The 11,688-nt window shown below is 37.0% G+C and overlaps 1 protein-coding gene across 1 annotated transcript; it reads right to left on the reverse strand.

The window, feature by feature from the left end:
- Positions 1 to 4,697: 4,697 nt before the first annotated feature.
- On the reverse strand, positions 4,698 to 11,445 carry LOC139721438 (phospholipid scramblase 1-like). Its single transcript, XM_071632752.1, has 7 exons — positions 11,259 to 11,445; positions 10,509 to 10,583; positions 9,302 to 9,494; positions 8,328 to 8,439; positions 6,593 to 6,689; positions 6,080 to 6,138; positions 4,698 to 4,724 (listed from the first exon to the last, which is right to left on the reverse strand). Exons 1-7 carry the CDS (start codon positions 11,443 to 11,445, stop codon positions 4,698 to 4,700), a joined length of 750 nt encoding a protein of 249 aa, XP_071488853.1.
- Between the last annotated feature and the right edge of the window lie 243 nt (positions 11,446 to 11,688).

Consider the following 11,688-nt stretch of genomic DNA (forward strand, 5'->3'; position numbering starts at 1 on the left):
AGAGAGTAATAGAGGCATCCTGGTTCTCAATGTTGTTTTTTTTTCTTCTTTAAAAGTTAGTTAGCTGAGACGAGATACTGATGACAAGGATGAAACCATATGATGGAGCTGATCAAACTACCATGGACACGCAGCGGAACCTTGAGAAACAGTATACAGCAGAGACTAGTGTAGAAGAAAGCCAGTTCGAACCCATACTTCGCCAATGCGCCCCCTTCGTGTGTCGCGCTATCATTTCTCACCAAGCTCCTGGCGTTGCGAGGTAATTTGTGCATAGCTGGCATTGAGTTGGAATGTGGACACATACTTCTTTTTGACCTCATGCTGGAAGAACTGTGAGCAATCTTGATCGCTGAAGTGATCAGATAAAAGGTAGGTGTTCAGAAATATGTTTCACATCAGTGATGCACATGAGTTTATTTGTCTCCTGTACTGTTAAACCTGAAATTTCTGCGGACAGGCGACTCCCGTTACAACAAATTCCTTGGGACCGGCAGTTTTGTTTCACTGTATCGAAATTTCATTATATCTGAACAAATAAAAGGTGTAGAGATATCTAGCTTATGATGTTGGGCTGTAAATCTTACCTCATTACAACAGAAATTTTGTTATGACTGTGTTCATTATAATGGCAGTGCGCTGTGCATGAAACTTTCATTATTTTTTGCGAGGAGCCAAGATTCACGCAAGTAAAATGCATGCAAATGTTTTGTTGTGTTTTTTTTCTGCTCAATGCATCGAATGCCAGTTCCAATTCGCGAAAGTTTCATGCTGCGACAAAGGCTGTTGGCTCCATTTCATGAAAGTTTCATGCCCCAAATGTTTCTGGTTTTACAGTAACTACTTGAGAGCTATCAGCCTACACTGCAGTAGTTCAGGTTAAAAGATCCCCATTCAGGGGGATTGCCAAGAATGTATACATTTTCAACCATGAGGGCATTCCAGGGATCCTTTGTTTTGTGATTGGCTGATGCCCTGAATTTCAAATTAGGTCATTATGTCTGTTGTGACACACACTTCTGCCTCATAGTGCAGTAGCACTACTGCCAAGGGTATGGATATTGTTGATGTGGAAGAGCTGCTAAGTTCAGTAGACATTACCTTTTTCTCCATACGGTACTTTATTATTTTTTCATGTGATAACTATTGGTTCTAGTCATAAAGAATCCCATAGTCCCACATGAAGGCTTTTGTGATTCTCTAAGGATTGGGAGGAGTGTATGAAACAGACTTACAGTGCTATGGAAGACCTACTAAAGAGTAATCCATTAAAATGTAGCGGAAGGCTTGATATCCTTCACTTTCAAACTCCACATAAAATGTAAAGTACAACATTCTGACTGTGCAGAGTACTTGACATATATGTGACTGACTTGTGCAAGATTCTCAGCATGGAAATTCAACCAGCAGTTATAAAGTTTGTCAATTCTTTATGATTATTGTTATGATCATATTTTCATATTGTGAATGAATATGCAAAAGGCCACTTTCTTGTTCCCATGGTAATTTTTTGCTTATAGAGTATGTATCTGTACAAAAAAAAAAAAAAAAAGCAGTGATTCTAACTGCTTTGACATGACCGCACATCTCACGCCGAGTTCTCTACCATCCATGGCCATGAATATCACAGGGTATGACTGCCATCACCACTTGCAAATATCTCAAATAAAAATGCTGATATCAATTCTAGAGTCAGTCTCCCAGAGTTGAGAATGAGCCATGAGAGACAAGCAAATGTTATTAGCTGATAAGACATTCAACTCCTGTGTGATGCCAGTTTGTCTTGCATCCAAGAGAGAGAGAGAAAAAAAAAAGCTTTTGCAGAACAGTGCAGTTTTTGAGTTTGTTTTTTTTTTTAATAGAGCAAAAAGTACCAAACTTCAAAGTATTCGTAGACTTCAAAATTTGGACAGAGGTTAGAAAGACTTCAACCATTTCTTTTTTGACAACTATGGCATGATTTTCATTTGCCAAATAATTCACCTCATCTTGCATTTATCTTGGCTGTAATGTATGTGATTTTGACAGGGTACTTACTACATGTGAAGGGGCATATACTGTATATGCCGAATATTTCGTGAGGTTTTTATTTTTTGCAAATTTCGTGAGTCAGGTGGTATTCGTGAATCTAAAGATGCAAAAATATTGACTCTGATCCTGCAACATGAATGTGACATGCATGCATACATTTCTCCATTCAGTACTGTGCTCCACCGTCGCAAATTTAATCACTCACAAAAATCGTTGAGAAGGCCCGATTTGCTGAAAATGAGACTCGCTAAATATATGGCGTATACAGTCGCACAGTCTTTATTATTGAATGACCAGAATCTTGCTTATCAATCATGTGAAGCAAAAACAAAAGTACATATCTTCAAGGGGAACAACAATAGCCTGGTACAAATGTATATGCAACTAAAGAATATGAATTCATAATCAACCAACTTTGCGTATTTTCCATAAAGTATCAGAATGCCAGTTGGTAGTATACTAGTTCTGATCAAACAAAAATTTCCATTCCAATGTGACAGTCAACAATGTGGAGAAAACCTATTTCAGCTTTAATACAGTAGAATAAGCCAGTTCACTGATTGTGTCTGAGCATGTGCAGATGAAGTTATCACAGACATTCTCTTGAAATTGATGTGTAACTAAGGTGTTTGAGTAACTGGATAGGTCTTCATGAAATGTATGATTTAAGTATTCATGTATGATCTCAATGCATATAGGTATCTTTTTTTACACTCTGCCGGGTAACATGAATTTTCTGTGTTTTTGATTCTGTGAAATCAAAATATAACATGGTATTACATGTACACTGTAACAATCAAAAAAAGAAAAAAAAGATGTGCTTTTAATTTTCGGTATCGCCAATATGCAGAAAACTTCTGCGCATGCTGAAGAGCCCTGTCACAGATGCACTGTAGGATTCCTCGGTGCCATTGTTGCTACCGGTTGTCTCGTTCGAGTTTCAGTTCCCATACGATTCAATGGAGTTATTTGTCTGCTTTTACATTGTTACTCCTTTTTTCTTGGCTATAATTCAGCTTTGAATGAGTTGAAAGTTTCTAAATTTTACTGATTTGCAGTCACTAGAGTCATGGTTCACTACTGCAAGGCTTCAATGTGCTGGTCACATGATGGGAAGCGAAGAAATCTTTAACAAAAAATACAGCGGGATAAAGACAGAATGTGACCCGAGTGCATATGCAGCCAAAACCGGGGCAAATTTGTCTCCTGCGCTATCCCATAATGCATCTAAAACGCTGCTCTGCGCATGGCACCTAGGTATTAGCGATGCTGAGAATTTTGTTACACTTTCATGTCGCCTGAAATAACTCAAAATTTCTACACTTCGAAAATGTCCACTTTTAGTGTGCCAGAAAAAAAAAATCAGAACAGCCAGAGAAATGTCATCTATAGAGTGTTGTTTCTTCAGGAAATGAATTACCGGTAGGATGAATTTGAATGTCTGGAATAAACACAAAACGTCCCTTTCATACACAACACGAGCAGTTTGTGACCATTTCACAGAGAACTGAAAGGAACTGTAGTGCTGATAACACGATGAAATTGTACAAGTCATGTTGCTACTATTACGTGAGTCCATTGATATTTCTGCTGCCATTTGAGATCATGTTGTGAATTTTCCCAGTAGAGTGTGGGTCACAGACATCAGAATCTTTGGTTTCTCTTGAATATATGGCTGTTGAAGGAAGATGAAGAAAAGACACAGATTGTTTGAGTGAAAAAAATATAAAGGGATAAACAGTACATCCCTCATCACATTCTTTACTCTAGACTGTACTTCTATGCTCACTACTTCTACTTCTACTTCTACTTCTACACTAATAAAACATCAGTATTTACAGGGTCACTACTGGAAATAATTTCTGTCATAGAATGTGACTCTGAAAGAAAAGTAATATGTTTTGTTTTCATCAAACCAAGCCCCTGATATTAATAGTTTCTGGACCTTGAGATAATAATATGAGCAAAAATTGGCTATATAGTTTGAATTAGAGTGGCTTTCAGTGTTTATATCCATTGTGCTATGAAGTAGATACCAACTCAACCCTCTACTCTCTGAATTAACTGTCAAGTGTGAACAGGTATCACACATATTCTTTCTCATATTTCAGTTAAAGCAATCAAAGATTATTAACAATGATTATTGTATCTTTTCATAGATATTGTATGTATGGTGCCAAGCATTATTCTGCTCACTTTTCTCACATACCAGGATTGAATTGAGCTTAGTTGTAGTTGATTAATGCTTTAACCATTGCATATAGATATCTATGTGTCAGCTAAACCTACATCTGTAGTGCATTCTTTATCTTTTTTTTTTCTGATTCCACAAGGGCAACTTGTGACTTCATAAAGTACTGACTGCTAGTGTGACAGTTTGAGCAGCCAGAACTTATTGAAAATCATCTTCCTTAATGTTTACTTGAAAAAAAATGCTTTGCAAGTACACATGTGCATTAAAAACTTCATGAAAAGCTCAAGATAGAAAAAAAAAACCAGGGCATTGGAGTCTCCTTGAATTATATTGTACATAGATGCTTTCAGTGAGTACATTATCTGTCACAAATAAAAAATGTGCATCATTGTTCAGAAAAATAAAGTCAAAAACATTTCGTACGACAGTTGAGTCCTGTTTGTTGTTCTGTACCTTTTGAATGGATGGAATCTTAAGTCATCTCAAAAAACATGTAGTCCTGTGAGAATGAGAAAGAGAAGCAGACATTGTGATCAAAAATTTTGTTTGGAGGAGGAGGAGAATTGGAGGAAAGGAAGACTGTACAGAGTTTGCTGAATGTGAGAAAGAGAGAGAGATAAAGCTATGAGAAAAGGGAAGATGCACCGAGAAATGAAAAACAGAAATGATGTATTGGTAAAGAGAGAAGTAGGGGAGGGAGTTAAGAGATAGAAAACTTTTTTTTATTCATAACTTTTTGTCCAACCTTTACAGACGAAATAAGAAAAACAAACTTGTCTATATACTTGATCACTAATAGCCCACATCATTGGCAAAACCTCTGAATATACTCTTTTAAAATATGCTGAATATTCAAAGCTCGCCATCCTCCAAACAAAGGTAAGAAAAAAGAATTGAACACTGAGTGTTACCAAGTTTATAAGAGCTTTGGATTGTCTTCCTGCAACAAATATCCATGATTATATAATCATGACAAAATGTGAACTCTTGTAATAATCAAATGGTCTTCAGCATATGAACATAAAAAATGAAATCCTGAATTGTAACGGATGTTTGATATTGGCGTAGTTCTATCTTTTCCCGCTTAATTAATAAAGTGAAATGACAAATCATTTTTTTTTTCTCAACTTCATTTCATTGCGGTCCTGTCTTTATTTGTCAATAATGAATTGGAAATAAAACTAAATGTGAAATTCCACTCGATGTTAAGTTTGATGAATAGAGTGAAATTAAACAGTAGTGAGAATCTCGTCAAGGATACCTCCTTTGTTTCGACTAAATCAGGCCAAACATGAGAAAGTAATTGAGTTTTAAAAAATGCACTTATGCATCTTGGTTGTGATGTAATAACCTCACTCTAATAAGCCTACATTTTGCTTGCCCACAATTATTTTTTTTTCCTAATGAATTCAAGCGAAAGAATTGAAACGATATACTTCCAATAGTTTGAGTGTTTCAACGACTAAGTAGTGATGTCTTTGTAGCGTAAAGGGGGCAAGTTTGCTGAGTCATTAACAAGAAAAAAAAATATTTTATGACATCTTTATGAACAAACCGTCAGGCGATTACCATCATCAAATTTGCAAACCTTCTCTCAACGCATATAAAACTTTAAATTTCATAACTTTCTTATTTCACGTGCTAAACTGTCCTGTTTGTTTGGCTGATGATCAAGTAAAATAAGCTTGAACAGTGACCCGAGTTACAAGCGAAGGGCCTAATTGTAAAGTTTGATTAACTTGTTTGAATCTCTACTACATCTGAATTGTGTAATATTGACAAAGTGTACAAACAGTGAGGTTGCCGACGACAATAATAAAGCTAAAAAAGGAAAAGAAAAGAAAAGGGACTCACAGCTAAAAAGGCGGCTCCCATCAGAACAGCCTTCGTTCGCAGATCAGAACCGGCCGGAACTTGGGTGAAAAAACAAAACAAGGAAGAGGAAAACAATGAAAACGTTACGACTTAAATCAAAACGATTTCCTTGGGATAACTATAGTCTTGTACGCTTTACTGTTTCTTCACTGGTAAGTGGCATATTAGCTTTAAATGTTTTCTTTTATCTTTTTCATCCTCATTTGTGTATACATTTTGTCATATGTAATATCATATAGTTTCGATTGTATATCTTTGTGTCTTTTTAGTCCAATGAGATATCAAAATTTTGATGAATTAACTACATATGTGATTGAAGTGAATGAGTGGATGATGAAAATAATGTAAGTAAATCAGATTTAATTATGTAATATATTTAAAGTATCATGAACAAACAAATTGCGAGAGTTATGAGATGCAAACATCATCATATATACAAATTTCGTAACATTCATATGACAGTTACCATGGAAACATGACTTAAAAACTCACACTGAAGAGCGAAGAACTCATGGTCCATGTTAACGTAGTGTTTCCTTCCGCCCCACCGTTTGGTTATGGCGCCCTCTTCGCCGACCCGTGACAGAATCTGATACATTTTACAAAGGGAATTGGTTGTGTGACAGTGGTCAGTGACAAGTGGTATGGACAAAATTAATCCAAATATGTGTGTGAATTGAGTGAATGCTATCATATTCGTAGAACACATGTACCAATAAAGTTTGAGGAAAATCAGACGATCTGTTGAAAAGTTAGACATTTTTTAAAATTTCGGTACAGCCATCGCTGGATAAGAAGACTACTAGTATACAACAAGTTGATAGTGATGTCACGCATGAAAACGGTACAAAGAAGATATTTACAAAGAAAATTCAACATGTTTTTAGCATGTCTCCTCCATTTCCTGCAACTTTAGTTTTAATTCAATTTTCATTGTTTATTTTGCTTTTGTGATGCGTAGTATTGTCAACTTCACGTATTTTTCTTTGTTATCACATTGTATTGATGTTGTGTTATTTTGTGTATGAAAATGTTGTTGGAAATGAAATAAATGAAATGAAATGAAATGAAATGTTTTCATTTTTATAGCCTAACGAAAGCCCTCTCGGCTAATCTCTTTTAAAAGGCAGGGGAATAATCATTACCCTTAACATATGTCAGTAACCAGAGAAATGAATGTATAATTTTCATAAGCAAAGGAATTTCGTGAATTAGTAATCTTTTTATTTTCTTTATATCGTAGTCTAAGTGAGAAATCACGTGTTGAAGTCTCTTATACAAAATCCATTGATTGTGATACCTAAACTTTAAAGATGAATTAGTTTTGAACGTGTTGTCCGATTGTCTTCAAACTTTCACTGATGTGTTTTGCGAACATTTCTGCATTAACTCAATCCACATATGCATGGGTTTCAGCTTTCACCCCCATTAATGCATCCTTCATTATAGCGTCATTCTTGGTTTGATTTGATTTGCTCTGCTTCACTATATAGTCCTTCAAAGTTACAGAAGGCGATAGGTTCTCTTGCTCCCTGTGTCCATTCAAAAGGACGTTAGTGTATTCTCATCTACTGTAGATATGACCGACGGGGAGTGATCTCTCTCGCAGACATACAATAGCTGTTTAAAAGTATATTAATGTATGTAATTTCACGTAGGAATTTACTTTAAATTAGCTTCAGGAATCTACACCCTACAAGCAATGCTTCAGTGATTTAGCAAGGTGAATGTGATGAGATATTTGGTTGAAGAAAGCAGAAAGCTGAATACGATCGACGCCATCGTGTAATATATCTATTACCTAGATCGTGTATAGTATATTACGTTCGGCCCCAGACCTATCCATCGCCTGCTAACATTTCGCATGGTCGCACTCAGACAATAGGTGGTGCTCTTGCCCCCTTATCGTTCCCATCATCCCTTGCGGTTGGCCATTTGCTCTAAGGGCTATGTAGATTCCTCATAATACTGCAAGTCGCACACTCCAGGGTCACATTATCTTATTTGTTGTAATCGACCATTTACACAGGATGTTTTGTTTTGTCTTGTGTTTGTTAATGATTACTTTTAAAATGCGGAATACATGGAAGGGGAACAATAAAGCGAAAAACAACAAAAACAAACAATACGTGTCCAATGTTAAGAACAATACAAAAGCAAACAGTATCTTGCCATCTAGCATTCCTATGGCGAGTCTCTTTGAAGAGACTGAAATAAGGTTCCTCACCGTAATGTCCATGGATGTGCAGCAGCGGCATGGGCAGCATTCGGTCTCCATGGTGGCAAGTTGGCGATCTTCTCGCCCAGATATACTAAACGTGGCGCCACAGAAGGACCACCTGGGAAAACACATGCAGAACGAATCGTACATTCTTTTTTTTCACTAGAATTTACATTGGTGAACCCTTGTGAAGTACAGTATGTGGACTCCCGTTATAACAAAGTCCTCGGGACCGGCATTTTTCTTTCGTTATATCGAAATTTCGTTATAGCCGAACAAATAAACAATAAAAAGCATATAGAACGGATAATATCTAGGCCTGAATTTTTATTTCGTTTAAACCGGAATTTCGTTACAACTGTGTCCGTTGTAACGGGAGTGCACTGTATTGCTCACTTTATGTTGACAGTAGCATTTCCTGCAAAATGATATCCTCTGTATGGCTGTAATTTTTTAGACCTACCTTAATAAGCCAGCCCCATGATATTTGAGTGATTATTACTGGATATTTCATTGCAGTGATTATTACTGGAAATTCTTCACAGAGGGGTTATGTAATATCTCTTGCCAAACTTCAATAACTCGTCTGGCGTAGAAAAGTGATACACGAACACAATTAATCTACAAAAATCGTTTGTTGCATATTCCAGCAAACAAAATGGTATCTCCCAAGCACTGAAATAACGCAAAGTTCTATGGAATATGATGTTAGTCTATTGGCTAAGTCCATCACTTGATTACATTCAGGATTTCACAGGGAAAAAATCCTAACAAAACAACACTTCGAAAAAAAATGAGAGTGAGAACTTTGTTTAGCACATTTTGAACCAAGCTAACCGCGTAAGAATCTCACATGTCGAGCAATTTTGCCAATAAATGACTTGCGTGTGATACGTCATTGTACTGTGAAATTAAGAAGGAGAAGTAGAAGAGGTAGGAAAAAGGAGGAGAGAATGAGAGGGTACCATCAACAGACTCACTTTTGCCTGGTATAACCCAGAACATAACCCCCTGGTGACTGCACCATGGCTGACATGAGACAGCACGGGCAGCAGCAGGCATCACATCGGTGAGGGCGCACTATCAACAACACTTCCTCGTTCACAGCATTTCTGACGGACATGCGGAAAGAGCGAGCTGGGCCGCACCAAAAACGACTGCAACACGTTGTCTCTGTCGAGAGCCAGAGACAGTACAATGATTACACATGTATTATATACAAAGGGCGTCTCCACTGCTCTCGGAGAATAAAAGAAAAGCCACACACACGCACACACACGAAAACAAACAAAACAAAACAAACAAACAAACAAAAAAACAAACACATAAAGTCGTGAAGTCTTTTCTCCTGGCAATCACGTAAATTTCCTACGTGTGTTTGCGTGTTTGTGTGTTTTCTTTGTACAAGAAATCCGTCTTTAAATGGATAGTAAAACTATAATTTTGGTTAAGACCTATACTTCACGTTTTTAACATTTTTGGGTGAGATTACAAGAAACCTCTCATGAAATATAGAAGAGCGTGTAATTCAAAAAGGATTTCATCGTTTGTTTGTTTTTATGAAACTTGGATTTTGAATGGCCGAGATATAAAAAACAGAGCGATCCTATATAATAGAAGGTGGGACCCCCCTTTTATTATGATCGCTTTGCTTTCTTTATTTTTAGATGCCTCTGCTATTCCAAAACCTTTTCTCATCAAATTAATGTTGAATTTCTCTTAGAACGGTGCTCTGTATTATTTCATAAGTGGCTTCTTGATATCTCGCAAAAAGTTAAAAGCCCAATCACCATCTCCACCAATACTAGACCATCCCATTAAATAGTTTTGGGCTTTTTTGTCTCATTTTGATGAATTTGGCGTTCGATCGCCACTTTCATTATAAACCTCATCATAGGCAAGCTTTGGCTCCCCGCCAAAACTTTGACGTTCACATCATTTGCGAGGAAAATTGTGTGTATTCATTGTGCGAACACGTGTCGGTACTGAATTCGTTTGTTTCTTTGTTTCAAAGAGTTTTATACTCATGGATCGTGCAAAATTGATACCCAGCTCTTTAGAGGATATTTATCGTGGAATGATTGTTCAGTCAGAGTGCATTTAATTGCAGCAGATTGCATGGACAGACTAAAATATTAGCTTTTAATGATAATAATTCATATGGAAAGGGAAAGAATATAAACAAACCTTCGACAGCATTATACAAGACGTTTCCGTCTGGGGTTACGATGTAATACTCATTGACACCCGTGCAGCTAGAACCTTGAAGGAAAGAATTAAGAATTATTGTTTCATCTTACTGAGAAACAAAACAAAACAAACCAAAGCAAACCCCTACAAAACACGTACGTTGCTGATGACGCTAGATATGTATGCATTTGAAATTGAAATTGAATTACGATTGGTATTACGTGCCTGTAGCAAAGGAAGCAACGTTTGTTAATATTCATTCCTAACAATACTGAAAACCGACTGTTTTCAGTCCCCTCCGAGAGACTATATAGGCAAAGTGTAAAGTGTTTTGTCTATAGGGACACAACCGCTGCCATCAGGGACTCGAACCAGTGACCATTAGGATCCCTTTGTTTTAGTTTGTTTTTTGGTATTTTTGGTTATCTCAGCCATTTCAAAAATTCAATTTTTCATCAAATAAACTATGAGTTCCTCTTATTCAGAATTGTATGCTTTTAAAAGTTTCATGAAGTGGTATCTAAAGTATCTCGCAAAAAGTTACAAGCTGAATCTTCACCTCAACCAATACGATACCATCCCTTTAACACTTTCTGTATCAATGAATGTGAACAAATAATTCCTCACACATACCTATGGACAGGAAATAATGTGGAATGCAGGGGGTTATAGCTAGATGCAAGCAATATGGCGAAATGGATTCGAAAACGCTTATATGAACACAATGTTTAGTTTGGAATATCTCACCGATTGTCTCTGCCTTCTGCTTCACGTTTATCTCATCGACTCCCGCGAGATCCCGCAGAGCTCGCTGCAGCTTCCTGTTGTAGAAGGATGCGGAATCTTCGTGGGAGCGGCTAGCCCAGTTACGTAACTCCACCGATTCCACATCACGCCGCGGTTGCGATGTAACAATCTCAAGACGGTCACCCATTGCGACATTTACTAATTTCGTTTTCTTTCTCCCTCCGACGAAAGTTGCCAGCGTGTAACGATGACTTCCAAATTGTTAATCTATTCTTGCTCTTTTTAGCATCTTATCAAGTCAAAAATAATTCTTAAACGGCCGATAAATATTTACCTCTTTCTCGCAATATGACAAACTCGCGACGCATCTGTACGAGCAGTTACGAGGATATATTTTTCAACTTCACTTCGACTCTCCTGTACAGCTTGC

Source organism: Diadema antillarum, unplaced genomic scaffold (assembly GCF_040938485.1).
Source record: "Diadema antillarum isolate AM-2024a unplaced genomic scaffold, OU_Dant_1.0 scf00000143, whole genome shotgun sequence".
Lineage (NCBI taxonomy): Eukaryota > Metazoa > Echinodermata > Echinoidea > Diadematoida > Diadematidae > Diadema > Diadema antillarum.

Coding starts and splice junctions, on each gene's coding strand:
- LOC139721438 (XM_071632752.1), bottom strand. CDS start 11,445: ATGGGTGACCGTCTTGAGATTGTTACATCGCAACCGCGGCGTGATGTG. Junction 9,495..10,508: donor CTTGTATAATGCTGTCGAAG/GTTTGTTTATAT, acceptor GGCTCTCGACAG/AGACAACGTGTTGCAGTCGT. Junction 6,690..8,327: donor GCACATCCATGGACATTACG/GTGAGGAACCTT, acceptor AAAATGTATCAG/ATTCTGTCACGGGTCGGCGA.